This window comes from Ostrinia nubilalis, chromosome 16, assembly GCF_963855985.1.
Source record: "Ostrinia nubilalis chromosome 16, ilOstNubi1.1, whole genome shotgun sequence".
Classification (NCBI taxonomy): domain Eukaryota; kingdom Metazoa; phylum Arthropoda; class Insecta; order Lepidoptera; family Crambidae; genus Ostrinia; species Ostrinia nubilalis.
In genome coordinates, this window is record NC_087103.1 from 4268914 (window position 1) to 4285885 (window position 16972).

At 37.7% G+C, this 16972-nt stretch overlaps 2 protein-coding genes across 3 annotated transcripts; one reads left to right on the forward strand and one right to left on the reverse strand.

Annotated features, from left to right (window-relative positions):
* Positions 1 to 7402: 7402 nt before the first annotated feature.
* On the reverse strand, positions 7403 to 9855 carry LOC135079105 (mortality factor 4-like protein 1). 2 transcript variants are annotated; one of them, XM_063973703.1, is made up of 6 exons: positions 9778 to 9855; positions 9550 to 9667; positions 9298 to 9410; positions 8877 to 8957; positions 8472 to 8562; positions 7403 to 8263 (listed from the first exon to the last, which is right to left on the reverse strand). In XM_063973703.1, exons 1-6 carry the CDS (start codon positions 9803 to 9805, stop codon positions 7690 to 7692), a joined length of 1005 nt encoding a protein of 334 aa, XP_063829773.1. In that variant the 5' UTR covers positions 9806 to 9855; the 3' UTR covers positions 7403 to 7689. The 2 variants fall into 2 exon arrangements, with proteins under 2 accessions (XP_063829773.1, XP_063829774.1); XM_063973704.1 differs by lacking the exon at positions 8877 to 8957.
* A 1261-nt stretch (positions 9856 to 11116) lies between these two features.
* On the forward strand, positions 11117 to 16281 carry LOC135079106 (fructose-1,6-bisphosphatase 1). Its single transcript, XM_063973705.1, has 6 exons — positions 11117 to 11377; positions 12752 to 12896; positions 13237 to 13343; positions 14718 to 14944; positions 15435 to 15613; positions 16052 to 16281. Exons 1-6 carry the CDS (start codon positions 11202 to 11204, stop codon positions 16226 to 16228), a joined length of 1011 nt encoding a protein of 336 aa, XP_063829775.1. The 5' UTR covers positions 11117 to 11201; the 3' UTR covers positions 16229 to 16281.
* The last annotated feature ends 691 nt before the right edge of the window (positions 16282 to 16972 follow it).

The following is a 16972-nucleotide window of genomic DNA, read 5'->3' on the forward strand; positions in this document are numbered from 1 at the left end:
TTCAACCCGGGGAAGTCGGGGCGGGCCGCTGTATCTTAATAAAGCTTTTATTTACATTGTAAGAAGACGCATACCTACGCAAAGCCAGTATTAAAATGTACAGTAAATTACGGTGAATCTTATTGCTCAAACCGCACGAAGCTAAACACTATGCCATTTTGTTATAAGTGCGACTTTGCAATTAAACGCTGAGTTGGCGACTGTACGCGTACTGTATAATGTAAAGTCATTGATATCTCATTGAACATCAAAGCTCATACATCAAGGGATGCCGTCGCAGGGAATGCAACAAGAAGGGTGGAAGTCTAGAGCACGGGTTATTTCGGTGCGCCGGCGCACGGCCGCGGTACAAATAACTCGTTTCGTCACAACAATCTTGCCCGGTATTTTTATATTACGTTACATTGATGGAATCCGTTCGTATATCGGATCTTCAGTCTCTGATTCTTCTATTACTTACGTAAATTCTTGGCGTCTTCAATGAAAATGGGACTTACCGTCTACTTAATTATTATAAGAATGCATCTATACTAATTACTCAAATATTATTATACGTACAGTACAATCTATAATACATAATTAAACACATTATTTCTGAATAAAATATCTTCTTATTTCATATGGCAAAGTATCTGACTGTATTGTATAAGTTCCGTGCGCAGCCGTGCGCTTCCGTGTAAAATTACGGGAAAATTGCGGGTATTTTCCTGAATTTGCTTCTACGTTTCTCGCTTTTCTTTTATAGCCCTTCAATCCACATTTTTCCCTTCAAGATCGTGGGAACTGCTATTAGATAACATTATTTACCGTTTCATTCTTCTTGTTCCTATTAATCCACCTAAAACCAAAACATATTGTATTCATACTTCCAGCTGTAAGATTCTAAATATGTTAGGTGCCCCAGTTGGGCGGAAAGAAATGTTTACACTGCACTGGCGAACGGAAAACTAACAAGTCGTGGGCCGAGTGATTAAACCTAGTTTTACAACCAGTAATAACATCTTCTCGGATCCAAATTACGTAGTTTAATCTATTTATGGGTGCTTAGATTAAAATACTCTTCATTAATAGGAGTAAAACTTAGCTGCACCTACCTACAATCAATCAGCTATTGACGTCACTCTCTTTTCCTATTCGTTCCTGTTTTAAGATAGCAACAACGATAATAATAGGTAATGCAAATGAAGTAGGCTTCTGTAATTTTTTTTTAACTTTTATACGACAGCTTTGTGGAAATCCTTGGGAGAGGCCTTTGTCCAGCAGTGGACGTCTGAAACGAACGTACGAACGGACTATAATTCCAATTCCTCAAGTTCATGCTTTTCCCTCCTTTAATAACCAACTTCAATAAAACGAGGAGGTTCTCAATTCGGTTGGTATTTTTTTATGTACACTATCCTTACCTTTTATAATCGAAGCTTTTTTATTTTTTTAATTATAAATCTTTATAATAAGCCTTTAAATTTTTACCGCATAATAAGTGTTTATTGCTCTCGTTCATAAAAATATAAGAAAAGTGGGACAGAACATCCAAACGTTTAGCATTAGCAAGTTAATTAAGTTTTGTCGAAATCCTGTGAAAAAGAGGAGTTGCCTCGCTTGACTGAAGCGGGTAACACGCTATTGTATGTTCTTGGAATTCGAAAAGCGTTCTTAATCCACCTTAGTGCACAGAAGTGTGAATTAAGCCCGATTATCACTAAGAGCTTACAGCTTGAAAAGGATTTAAGTAGTAAATTCCTGTGATAGGTTAAAAAATACAATCCTTATTAAAATCAAAGCTTTTTTGGAGCTTTTTTATATTGGCCCGGGGGAGATCTAGATAACTAATTATTTAAATTGTGTTTGTGGCCGTTATAACAGTGCAATTAGAAGTCAAAGGTTTTGTGCTATCAATTTTCTAAAGATAGTATTTAATCGCGGGATGAATGGAAATAATTCACTTTAGTTTCTTTAACGAGTGCTTGTGCTTGGTATTCTGTAATGTGATTAGAAAACGCCTTTTTATCCAGTTATTATCTTATCGATTTCCTAAAAAGATTTTAAATCATTACGAAGATGCAAATTCTGTAAGTCATTTCAATGCTTGATTCGCATCGTGAATATGCATGAAGCGGTATGCTATGCAGCTCATACCACATTACGCTGCCGACCCTCGCGAAGGCTTTTTCCTCTTTCCCTTATCAAGGAAGACGTGCTTTTATTTCATTAATTAAGGAATCTCTTCACCTTCAGTTAAGCAACTTTGTCATTATGATAAGGTTTTTAGGCAGGCAATTTATGTCGAAAAGTTGAACTTTGAGTAGTAAAATATGTTTCTTAGATCAATGAAGTTTTTGTTTGGTTCTTATTCTTTCAATTTTTTTCTATTGATCCCGTAGTAGGTATAAGTATTTGTATTAATACTGAACTACCAATACAACTTACATTACAAGAGTGGGCACTAACAAATAATTCTTCATCAGCTAAGAAACTGTTATGAAACTGGCCAGTGACTCACTCTCTCTTCCGACCAGAAATTAGTCATGTTTGACAACAAATAATTCTAAACTAAACCAAATATGGCACAGCTGTGTAGTAGCTACATTATTTGTAATCATGTCGCTTTGCTGGAAACATAGGTAAGGTAACACAATATAAAATAAATAAATAAGTACTAAGTTGCATTTGGACTAACATGGAAAATCTAAATCTAAACCTACTTTGGGAAAAAGCCCGAATCTAATAGCAATTCTCGAATACAAAAGATTATTTCAAGATAAGTAGGTACTCTACTAGTTAATTCATGTTATGCACTTTGCACTACTTTCTTACACGAACGCTTGATTTTGTAATATTTCATTAAAAAAATACCTACTTACCTACACTGATTTACACATTTGATATAACTAATTACTTACTTACCTAAGTAATTAGTTTGCGTAATTTTTATTATTAATTAATTTCTTTTTATGTATTTCACTCAGATCGTCAAATCATTATTATTTAATTCGACATTTTTTATGACAAATTAGTGTAAAATAAATCGTAAAGCAGAATTAATTTAATTAATCTATACTTATAATAAATCTGTAGAGAGGTCAATTCTGTACATGAAATATATTTTCAAAATAACTATCAGGGGGTGATTAGTGATCGATACTGATGCCAAAAATGCAATCAGTAAAATTTTTGTCTGTCTGTATGTTCCTTATAGAAACAAAAACCACTCGACGGATTTTAACGAGACTTGGTACAATTATTCTTCATACTCCTGGGCAGGTTATAGGATACTTAGGAATTCCCACGGGAACGGGAATCAGCGGGAAAATCCTTTTGTATGAAATTTGGCATGCAGGTACCTCAGTAAACTTAAAGCTTAGTTACAACAGGATATTGCAAAATTCCCACGTGAACGGGAGTTAGCGGGAAAAAATATTTGTATGAAAAATCTAAACCGCTTAAGTTAGACGCTTGAATTTTGGCATGCAGGTACCTTAGTAAACTTAAAGCTTAGTTACAACAGGATGTTGCAAAATTCCCACGGGAACGGGAGTTAGCGGGAAAAAACATTTGTATGAAAAATCTAAACCGCGTAAGATAGACGCTTGAAATTTGGCATGCAGGTACCTTAGTAAACTTAAAGCTTAGTTACAACAGGATATTGCAAAATTCCCACGGGAACGGGAGTTAGCGGGAAAAAACATTTGTATTTAAAAATCTGAACCGAGTAAGATAGATGAAGGGGGGGTAAAACGAGATCCACGCGTACGAAGTCGCGGGCGGCCGCTAGTAGATACAATAAACGTTTTGGTAATAATAATACCTAGTAACTACTAAGTAGTAGTCTTATTTAAAAGTTTATAACAGTTAATTCAAACTTTAAGTTATAAAAAAATAATAATAAAAGTTCATAATTAAGTTTAGATTGTTTTTAGTTCGTGTTTTAACAATTTTGGCTCAATACCTACTCCTGATCATTTCATAATACCTAACTGTATGGTATAGGAGCTTTCACGGCAAATCATTTTCACTGAGAAGCTTCCTTATCCGTGAAAATGTCGGCCGTTTGGTGTAGTGGTTCAGAACGGACTACTATGCCGAGAGGTCCCAGGTTCGATTCCCGGCCGGGCAGAAATTGAAATGATGAATTTTAATTTCTGTGACGGGTCTGGGTGTGAATATGTATAATATTTATGTATTAAAAAAAAAAGTATACAAGTAGTATACCTATCCGTTAAGCTAGCACCCATAACACAAGCATTAAGTTGCTTACTTTGGGGCTAGCTGGCGCTGTGTGAAATTGTCCAAAGATTTATTTATTTTATTTATTTATTTTATTTATTTATTTATACATTTTTCTTTTCTTAACCAACCATGGTAAAAAGAAACAAAATGCACGCTTGATCGTGGTCATTGTCCTTAAATATCGGAACATGTGTTATTTAAAATTGGAGAAATCCATCGTAAACATGTAATGCAACAATCGTGTTCGTCCATTACCGTCGCGACCGCGTCGTCGCGGCGTCGACCTTGCGCGGTGCCACTTCGCGCACTGACATATTTCCTGCCATATAAGGCACTAGCAGACCCTGATTGCGTTTTCACAACTGCAATCAAGTGCAAGTTAAGGTGAATGCACACCTGTCCGCTGCGATCTGTGTGCTTACCGTGAGTTTACGTTAGGTGAGCTCGCTAGCGAATACGTCAAAAAATTCTATGAAGATTTTATTTCTTGAAAGTAGCCGCTAGGGGCGCTGCACAATATGTCATACATTTAAATGTCATTTTTTAACGCAGTCGCTAGCGAGCACACCTAACGTAAACTCATGGTAAGCACACTGGAGACAGCAACGAATTTCTACGGTGATGCGTACGATGTAGTGCGTAGGTCACCTACGCACTACGTGATGAAATCGTATAGAGTAGTGCTCACCTACGGTAGGTGAGCACTACTCTATACGATTTCATCAAGTCTCTATGAAATTATGAACTCACGTGTGATAAAATTTTTATCTATTTTATTTTGACATGACTCTATTGGGGAAAAGGTTTACTTACGTGGTTTCTGATGTGACGAAACTGAAAACATTTTTACCGCGAGATTTTCCAAATTGTGTAATCAAACCCAGGACCATTTTCATTTCCCCGCAGTAGACAACCATCATTACTCCATACCTTATAAAAATACAAACAAATAGAGTAGATAATATCAAGCTAGATTACAAGATAGCTACATAGCTTCCGCATAAATAATAAGTCTTACCTAAGCAGATAGCAGCCCACCCGCATACAACCGCACTTTGAACTCAGTTCAATATTTTACTTTTACTCTAACGTAGGGTAAAAATTATGATTATGAACGTCGTTATATTTTTCTCCATTCGCAATATAAATAGACGTAGTATGAGGAATAACGAATCTTACATTTGCTGATAACATGCCTATTGTTTTGAGACAGATCCAGCCAAACATTTTTGCTTTGATGCCAAGTTTCATCAAATACTTAGACATAAGTTTTCAATAACCGCCCACACGAATTGAGTGCTAGGTGTTGGGTAACATTAGGTGATTAGGTACAGGGGACCACTGTTCCAGCTACCCATTTCCGGTCATGTCGTCTCATTCTATCTATACTAATATTATATTCATATTTTTTCTCCTTTATTCATATTTTTTCCCAACAACAATGTACTTTTATAAAAAGGGAAACCTTTCATTGGCTATACTATCAGTCCAAATCTTACAACTAACATTTTCAATGTATCGCTGTTGGTTTCTATAAAATAAATAAATAAATAAAGAGGTAAAGTTTGTGTGTTTGTATATTTGTTAAATTGTAAGGGGTAATCTCGGGATCTACTGAACCGATTTTAAAAATTCTTTCACTAATAGAAAGCCACATTATTGCTGAGTGTCATAGGTTATATAAAAAACCGAAAAAATCCACGCGGGCGAAGCTGCGAACGGAAAGCTAGTCACAAATAATTTGATGAGAGCGAAAGGAAAAACGGAAATGGGTAGCTGGAACTATGGCCCACTGTACCTACTTAAGACTTCATAAAAACCCAGGAAAATATGATAAATGTGTGCCTATTTAAGGGTAAGAATCATGAATACAGATGTTGACACTGCAACCATATGCTGAAGAACCTTGTAAACTGAGAAAAATATAAAAGATAAGCATTCACGACTTTTCTAAGCGAGTCCTTGTCCAAGGCCGGCCGGCTAAAGTTGACTCTGAGATGCCAAAATACCTACTAGTGCTCTGTGCCAAAACTAAGTTAAAAGAACTAAAAAACATCAAAAATTCTTGTACTTATCTGAGAAAAAAGACCTGAACAATTTAGTTTTATTAACATAATATTTAGGTAGAGCTTCATTCTTGCCATTTACAAACCTAGCTATTACAGTACAACGTCGGCAATATGATCAAAAGCTGCAAAAGCCTCGATTGCAATAATAAGCGGTTCCGAGCATTGATTACAAAGTACGTAGGGATCGTTAAGCGATCGATCATCGTGCTTGACCGTATTTACCAAAAGGATCTAGGTGCTATCTTGTTTTTGCGCAGGCAAAGTAATGCGCAGGGCTGATAAAAATGAGCTTAACTAAAGAAACTATCGAAAGTAAAGAGAAAGAGATTAAGAGAAAGGAAGGGAAAGCCCGGTAGTGGAGCGGTGGATTTCCATGAACGCTGGATCCTAGTCCTAGGTTCGATTCCAGGTCGAAAAGCTGGAGATAAGTATGACTTTCATCGAGTGACGGCGAGTTGTCGTGTGGACTTGAAACCTGCTTACGGGAATACTTAATTGATTCCACGGAATCCATAAAAACAATAGAACTAAAAATACCTATAATCTATTGATCGAGTTATATCATTTTTTCACGGGACATTGGCACAAATAAACCGTAGAGGTTTGATTGCCATTAATTAAAGAAAAAGAAGATTGCATCTGCCTGTGCATGAGTCGACCTAACATTGCGAAGTAGCTTCATACAAAATTCAGATTCGTACAAAAAACGTCCACTTTTCAGCGAACTATTCTAGCTGAAATATAAATAAATGAGCAACCCTGCGCGGCGACGTTGCGTCGTATGAGTCACTCGGCGCGGCATTCGGTGCACATGTCGTAATTAACCGCTTAATCCGCTGAGGTCGCGGGTTCACACCCGCCATATGCTACCGACTACACCCTTGACATGCTCCAGCATAACCGATTCCCGATATAGCTTGATTAAAAATTAATTGAACACGATCTGGATGTTGGCAACATTCATTCAACAGGCAATTTTCTTTGCATTGCAATTAATTTCGGAACCAGATAGCTTACTGCCAACAAATTGATTTTGATTTCCTTTAAAGTGAATATGACTTCAGTCTGTCATGTTGCTTGATTTAGCAGTCAAATAAAATACAAAATAAACTTAATAATATCATTTTATTCGACACATTAAACTATACATTCATACAACTTACAACACTTAAGGTCCGATTAAGCATAGTCTTCATCTTCGACTGAATAAGTCAGCAGCAAAATTTATAAGTGAACTTATAAATTTAGGAAAAAGGGTTTTATTCTATCATATATTATTATGTAAATGTGTGGTTATGCACATCAAATGGAACTTAAAACGAGATAAATCACCTAAAATCTACGTTTCCTAGGACAGTCAAGGAATTATACTAAGTTTATGTCATAAAAATAGTCATTGGATCTTTCTATGGTACTCGGGGGTGGCATTACCGTAGTCTTGCAGGTTCAAGAGTGTGGACCGGTTTGTAACCACATACTTTAGGAAGTCTTGAATGTGCGTCAACACGTGTTGTAAGGACTTCTCGTCCAACGCAGTGTAAGCTAACATTGGACCCATTTTTGCAAACAGCCTCAACAGATGAATAGCCCCATATATCTGAGCCATAGGAGTATCAGGGTACTCTTGCAAAATTTCACTGTATTGAGGTCTCTCGAACTTATACAGAAGTTGAGACCCCAGTGTAGCATTAAAATATTCTTTTATGCCTTCAGTTATGTCCAGCAACACAGACTCCTTAGCCTGATTGTGAGATTTGCTAGACTTCTTAAAAGCTAAATAATTGTCCACAATTTGTTCTACGGTCAGTTTTGCAGGGAGTATGGCTAACTTCTGCTGCCTAGTGATGACGTCCCAGTCATCCACCAACCACACCTTGAGCTCCTCCGGGATTTTGATTTTCACCTCAACCTTTGCAAGGTACTGCTCTTCTGATTCTATTGACAAGTCCAGGCGGCCACGTTTCTTCCTGTAAAAGTAACAAATAAATGATTTGAGTTGTGCAGTGATAGTTCTTTATTTACATTTTTATTCAGGTCAATAACTCAATTTATTTTTAGGCATGAAATAAAGCCTATTAGACCAAACACTTGACATACACAAGATTAGAATGGAGATTGCTGGACTGTATTGATCAACAGATGAAAACATATAGAAAAACAAAATCTAGAACTTACTTAGGCTGATCAGAGCCGGAGTCAGCAGGAGTGTCTTTGCTCTGAGTCTTGGTGGCCTTGGCAGGAGTTGGTGTCGTCTCAACTTCTTTACCTGAAAAATATAACATCGAAAATTATACTTTAATGAAGGTAAGCTTGGTGGAGAGTTTAGATTTAGAATGACAAGGTATTTGATTTGTGATAGAACTGTGCAAATATTTCACATCAATAGTAAGGGAATAATAATTTAGGCATAGGAAACTAATTTTAAAAAAGATAATTGTTAACAAAATCATAACTTAAAAGTATTTTCAAACTATAGTCTCATGGATGAATCTAAGAAAAATACCTCTAATCTCATACAACTATTTACCAGTTTTTAGACTTAATACACTAGTTACGCTATTGTCTATTTCTAATACATACCAGCAGGAGTAGAAGCTCGAGACTCCTCCCGAGCCGGGGTGGCGCTGGCCGCGGCTTCTGACTTCCGCCCTTTGGCTGGCGCTGGCGGGCAGCATGCACACACGAAGATTAACATCACAAAGGTACAAGGAGGCTAATAATAAATCAATATTCAACTCCAAACCAAACTAGGACACTTGCATTAATTAGGACTGAATGCTATGCAGTATGAGGAAACTATCAAGTAACTAACACTAACTTATAGGATTTTATTGACATCATGGACTCATTAAGACTAATTAGATGCTTTGCTAATGGTAATACTATTAGTTAATTAATGCGTTTTCAGTCTAATGCTCATTTTGCATACTTATCTATGTTAGTAGTATATTACTGTCATGCATGAATACGTAAATCATGGTATAGATAACAAGTATGTTACTTTTCTTCGTCTTGGCTGGCTGTGCCGAATGAGCTCGCTGCACTTCTTTCTGGCGTTGTACATTGGCTTCATTGTACTTCAATACTCGGCTTTCTGGAACCCACTCATCCCAGCTGTAATTAAAAGTGATGGTTGTTGTTTAAAATGGCAGTAACATAGGGTTTGTGAGGAACTGACATAACCTATGAGTTAGTTAAAGTTAATACGGTCATAATCTACGATATTCTTGGAAAATTTATAACAAATGCTTACTTCTTGTTCCACCCTGCATAATGAATAAGATACCGAACGTGCTTGTCCTTTGTTACAGAGCTTTTGAGGCATTTTGCTTCGTAAATCAGGGGTCCGTGGAAACACAGTACTTTTTCACCTGAAAAAGATGTTCTATTTTATAAAGGTAGAACGAATAAATTTACAATGAATTCGTAGCAGAAAAATAGCAGTAACAAACTGAAAACTGTAAAAAACAGCAAATAATACCTTCCGCAAATTTCAGCTTGGGTGCCATATTTATTATTTACCAGTTTGACATTGACAGATTTGACAGCGAGTGACAAGAAAGAACTCAGGACATTTTTTTTCTTTATAGTGATGTGCTTGGTAAGCTAAATCCAACAGTAATTGAACATTTCAATTGCTTTAGAATATAACTCTAAATTCTACTCAACAATGTACCCAAATAATAAGAATTCTTAAATAATACTTTTATCCTATGATCCTAGATGTTTTTATTTACTATAATTTTTATTTATGCTCAGATTATGCGCAAATATCTTTTATTACCATGACCATGACCATCCGATTGTCAGGCGCTGGCTATTCCGAACCAAGCGAATCCATACGACCAAATGCAACTGTCGACAGCACGTTCAGCGGTTGCATGACGGAAGTCGGCCGCAGCTGCACTACCTACTGGTTTTATAAGATCAAATAAGATGTAAGTTTACTAAGGAACGACTTCCAAGCGCCCATGGCCACTATGGCCAGTAAAGCCCTTGGAGCACCCTTGGAGCACTTATTAGGCTTGCTGGACTTCATGCAGCCGCTGCACTGCTGCTGTCGACAGTTACATTTGGTCGCTCGGTTCGAAATAGCTATATTGAATTCAGTTAAGAAATTATGTTGTTTCACCTTAGTAGGTTTTATAACTACCTACTTATGCCCTATAATCTAGGTGCCCGTGTACAATAGTGAGATGTCTTTAAATAAGATCTTCGCCGTTTCAAAATTTAACACTTCTTACTTTACTTATTTAATCTAATAAGACGAAACTGTTATTTTGATTTACTTACTCGTACAAGAATAGCATTATTGTTTCATCATTTGATAAAAAACTACGTTATCAAACGAGCCTCCAACAAACAACAACTATCAAGACGTAAGGATGTAGACCAGGAGACAGACAAATAGCTATTAGGTGTACCGTACCTATCCGCCTAATAATAATCTAGTTAGATTTTAACTAAGTAGGTACGTAAGTATTATTAAAGTCCGTTCTCATAAAATCGAAATCTTCCTAATGAATGTTGATTAAACATGTGAGTTTGGCTACTCTCATTGGTTACTCCAGCTTGTTGAGATACTGCTTATAGCGATTTTGTACTACCGTAGATGTAGAATTAAAAGAGACGAAAAGAAAAAACGTTTGAAATATTTTTTTATTAAAACGATTGATTTAAACGATTTTACGTTTAAATCAATCGTTTACTGTTTAAATCACACCGCAGTAATCGTGTGTTTTCCTTATCATGGTGTACAAATAGTACAAATACATCGCTAGCCCCAGGCGTATTACGCATAAAATATCGGTTGACCTTCGCACAGAGCAACAGCTTTCAGTCCGCCGGCGTCTCCGAGCCGTAGCGCCGTCATTCTTGTTTCAATACTACATTTACACGGTCAACATGTCCCAGCAAGGCCCGGCCTTTGATGTGAACGCGATGACGCTCACCCGGTGGGTGCTGGCTCAACAAAGAACAGCACCAAGCGCCACTGGAGACCTGACGCAGCTTCTGAACTCCATACAGACCGCCGTGAAGGCCATACAGTCTGCTGTTAGGAAAGCCGGTATCGCTAAACTGTGAGTTATCTTGCTAATTGTATGTGTTACACAATTTATGAGATTATATAGGTACTACAACGTAGAACTTATGTTTCAAATGACGGTGTTCAAGTAAATTCCATTCAGATTACCTAACTATTGTACCTACATTATACATGCTGCACATAACATCAGTCTGCCTTTAACGTAAGTATTTTAAAATAGGCGCTAAATCAAAGACAAGTCGTACACTTTATCTTTATTTTATTATCTGATCTTAGATACAATACAATTGGTAAGGATTATTATTAAAAATTGGATAAGATTACCATCGTTTAGCTTCGTCACCACACCTACGCAACACGACACACCCCCGTTTACGTAAATAGTAGGTAGGTAGGTATTAAACTCGTACCTACGTCGTCAAACCAAATCACCAAAATAACAGGTCAAACAAGTAATTAACATAATACATTTTAGATAAATACTTATGCTAAGATATTATGCCTTTACTGCTGCATAGCAACCTCTTATTAATTAAGAGCGAATGTTAAATTATCATTTTCATATTAATAATGTGTAGGTACTTAGGATTGATAACTCCTTCAACAAGAGTAGGTATATTAACAGTCTACATAATTAGCTCGGAATTAAGAAGCTGGGGTGGGTAGATGTAAATAAAATTGTTGTTTAAGTGTCCAACTTAACGTATCTGTTGTTAATTTTAAACCTCGTGACAATCATAAAAGATTCCACATTACGAATACATTCATCATACTATGAACTTTGTCTATTATTTTTTCTTTTCAATACTTACCTTGTAAAAACAAGGTTAACTGCGATAACCACACATGTGTATTGCAACAAAGCGTCATGATGATGATACATCGCTTGTTACATACAGTAAATATTTACAAATACCTAATTTTGGTACCTAAATATAATAAAATAACTAGATAAGTAAATAAGTACTATAGTCTATACCTACTTCGGTCTTTTAGGTCCAATGACTTGTGGCGTGGTGCCCGATCACCTTGAATGTAATGAGTCGCAGAATCGTTTCCTAGTTGAAGATCCAGACACATTCGATGGCTATAATCAATCAAGATAATTTATACCTACTAACTACCATTTATCGATGTTTTTTCCCGAATCATAATAAACTCCTGCTGAGTTATTCGTCAAGTTTTGAATCGCGAGGCACCTTTTGCTCTTTTGCATTTGTTTATTTTCATCATAAGCTACGAGACTCTTTCGGGAAAATCCGTTAGGTTTTAAATACAAAATCGTTACGTGAAGATCGTGAAAATTACTTAGTTTCCTTCATAAATTATATTTGAGTTAGTATTCTAACAGAAGGAAAGATATTTATGTACTGACTAAAAGTTACCTAACATGATTGTTTCATTCCAGACATGGAATCTCAGGCAACACAAACGTGCAGGGCGAAGAGGTCAAGAAGCTGGACGTGCTCTCCAACGACCTCTTCATCAACATGCTCATGTCTTCCTTCACCACCTGCCTCCTCGTCTCTGAGGAGAACTCCTCTGTTATTCAGGTACAGACGTCAACAAATCAAATTGTTTACACCATTGTTTCACTTGACGAAGTTAATAAATCCTCTTAAAACTGAATACAAGATGCACAAAAGATCAGTAGGTACAAAAAAAGTAAAAAAAACTAATCGGCAAAGAGAGATGTAGAAAAACGATCTCGAAACAAAGTAAATCTGTGAGGGATGATACTTTGCCTAACTAGAGCGTACTTAACGCAGCACTGTGATTTGAATACGAATATTATGAGGGTTCTTGACATGTTTACGTACGCACAGAACCTGGAGATTTACGTACCTATACAATGCCATGAAACTTTTTTAAGAATTTGTTCTGCATCTGCAGGTAGAAACAGAGCGACGAGGCAAGTACGTGGTGTGCTTCGACCCGCTGGACGGGTCCTCCAACATCGACTGCCTGGTCTCTGTGGGCTCCATCTTCGCCATCTACAAGTGCGTAACTATAAACAACCCACTTATACCAGGCCTGGCTCACTCCGCGCGGTACATCCGATAATTACCTACAGCGAAGCGCCCCGCCGGCGGGTATTATATCAGTCGAGTGTCACGCGCGCGCCCGTTAGGACGCTGGCGTGCGTTGTAGTATGTACCTAATTCTATGATCGAAGTATTATTTAAAAATGGACATAAATAGAAAGAAATATTGTGCGGCGTTCGGGTGTTTAAATTCGAAAAGAAATCTACACCGGATTTATATTTTTTTTCGCTTCCCAAAGATGCTGAAAGGTATGTTGGCCATGTAGGTAATCAATAATTCTTAGGATAGTAGTATAGGAACCTAACCTACCATGACTACTGCTCAGAATGCGTTCGTTCGTTACAGCCAAATGACGTCCACTGCTGGACAAAGGCATCTCCCAAGGTTTTCCATAATGAATGCGTACTTACCTACATACGTACCTCATTACATATAAGTAGATTAATTAATTTTTCACTAGACAGCAACCCTAACAGCGTAAGAAGAGTTCAGAGGCACGCGATAGAAAGAGATAAAACTTGTAGGTGAATAAAATTGTAGGTACGTAGTGTTGTGCGAGCTGAATTCCACTGTATCGCGTCGTAGCAAGACTCGCATTTATTTAAATCGTCTTGCGGAGTAATCCTTCTGTACCTGTACTATTACTTATTCTGTGCTTATACTTCAATTTGCTAATGAATGTAATAAATGTATTTATTTCATCAGTATTTCCTTATTCTAAAAATAAACTTTTGAAAACATAACTTTAGATCGTCATCCACGAAGACGCGCCCCACCATTCTTCCGCTAATGTTTGAGTGTTACTAAATATCCATGAGTGCACATGCACACTGCAATAATGACGCTCGGACAAAAATTGGTTGGGCGCGTCTTCGTGGATGAAACGATCTATGTATACCGATTTTTATAGTAGGTATAAATTAACTAAGGTACCTACACCTGTTTACCATACGATGTATAACTTGACCCGGACCTATGATGGATAACTGAAGAGACTAGAAGTAAACATCGCAAGTTCGCGCCTTCTGCTTATCAATCACATTGGCTTATTAGTGACGCTGAGTCACTGTTTGTTTCTCTCTAGCAGACACAATAACGAGTAGATCACGTTTTATTACCTGCCGTATACAGCAGATTCCACGATAAGTCCTAATGGTGGCTCGACATCTACAGGATGTCCCGAAATTAGCATGCCACACTGACACTGGAATTAGATGGGCCTAAAATGCATCGCAGGTTTCGGTCTGTGCGACGTGCTAATTTTGAGTCCCCCTGTATGTCAAAATTTAAAAAGCTGATTTTCATCAAACTTTGTCTTAACCCATTAGAAAGACATCGGACGGCGAGCCATCCGAAGCAGATGCTCTGAAGCCCGGCAACCAGCTGGTAGCAGCAGGGTACGCGCTTTACGGCTCCGCGACTATGATGGTGCTATCCCTGGGCAAGGGCAAGGGCGTCAACGGGTTTATGTATGACCCTTCTATTGGAGAGTTCATACTGACTGACCCCAACATGAGGATACCGGAGAAGGGGAAGATCTACTCCTTAAATGAAGGTAGGAGGGAAAATAATCATTTTGGCAAAATTCTAAAAAACTATAAATCACGAAGCTTACGGTATTGTCCATCGCTGGTATCGATAGCCTATCCAATGGCCCTTAATCGCTCATAAAAGCAAAATATCGACGTTTTAGGCTTATAATTATTGCCATACAAAATGTAGAGCGAGCTTGAACCAGCCTATTATCGAGAATGAAAGACGCGCCCCTTTAACTGTAGTTGTCATAGATAACTGCATAATTTACTGACCGATATCTTATCTTGCTCGTTTATATTAACCTTGTCTGTCTTGGAACGTTACTATCATATCTAAGGCTGAGTTGCACCACCTAACTTTGACCGTAACTTTTAACGATATCCGGTGTTTTTTGTATGGAGTTTGATAGATTTTTGACGTTTGTCAAAGTTAAAGTAAGATGGTGCAACCCAGGCTTAGTATTAATTTAACCAGACCACACATTCACGTTCAATTTTCTTATGCCCCAGGCTACGCGGCAGAATGGGCTGACGGGCTCAAAAAGTACGTACAAGAGAAGAAGCAGCCATCTACAGGCAAAGCATACGGCGCGCGTTACGTGGGCTCCATGGTTGCAGACGTGCACCGCACCATCAAGTATGGCGGCATCTTCATGTACCCCGCCACTAAGTCCGCGCCTAATGGAAAGGTATGTATTTTGGCGATGAAAAGAAAGTAGAAACCTCTGTCGCTCTTTTGAAATTAACTAGACCTATACCTTTAACAGACCAATAGTTTTGAAGAGAATTCTCTGGCTCAGTTCACAACTTAGAGGGGTGTCTATAGTAAACCAACGCTGTATAAACATCCAAACAGTAGCACATAATAAATCTAAAATAGAGTAGTTAATATGGCAACACGGACTGGGTGTTGCCATACTACATACTACTGCAATATTTAAAATGCTATGCAGCTGGCAAATGTTGCTGATTTTGAAGAATCATAGACAACCAAAAAAATTAGAATGTAATCGAAAAGCGGTGTGACTTTGATTACATTCTAATTTTGTTATTCACAAGACAAAAAATTACAAATTTAAATAAAAATCGTAAACCGTACTTACATCGGCAATAAAATTATTCCACAGCTCCGTCTGCTCTACGAGTGCAACCCCATGGCGTTCATCGTGACAGAAGCCGGTGGTCTGGCCAGCAACGGAACCATCCCGATTCTGGATATAGTTCCCACTTCCATCCACCAGCGCGCGCCATGCTACCTGGGTTCCAAGAAAGATGTGGAAGAACTGCTGAAGTTCTTGAACTGATACGATGTTAAACTAAGATTTTGTGGTGCTGCATTAAAAGACTGATATCTAAACGGTTCTTTTTCTTATACTTTACCCAATCTTCCCATTATATCACTGGAAAATACCCACTTTACACGGAGACGGATCCATCCCCATCCTGGATATTGTGCAAACTTACATCCACCAACGCGCACCATGCTGCCTGGGTTCTAAGAAAGATGTGTAAGAACTGCACAATATCCACTGGAAAATACCCACTTTACACGGAGACGGATCCATCCCCATCCTGGATATTGTGCAAACTTACATCCACCAACGCGCACCATGCTGCCTGGGTTCTAAGAAAGATGTGTAAGAACTGCACAATATCCACTGGAAAATACCCACTTTACACGGAGACGGATCCATCCCCATCCTGGATATTGTGCAAACTTCCATCCACCAACGCGCACCATGCTGCCTGGGTTCTAAGAAAGATGTGGAAGAACTGCTCAAGTTCCTGAACTGATACGATGTTTAACTGCTTGTGTGATGAATATTGTTGTGGTGCTGCATTAAAAGACTGATATCTAATCGATTTTTTCCCTTTTCTTGTAATTTTCCAATAGCAATACTATTTTACCGTTATGCATTTAAATCTTGAATATTTTTGTCGCTGCACACAATTTTTGTTGTGGTAATGCAAAATGCGGTACGGAGTTTTTTTAAATGATAATTAAAGTTTTAAGTATATTACCTATTTGCTATCCACAAATATGTAAA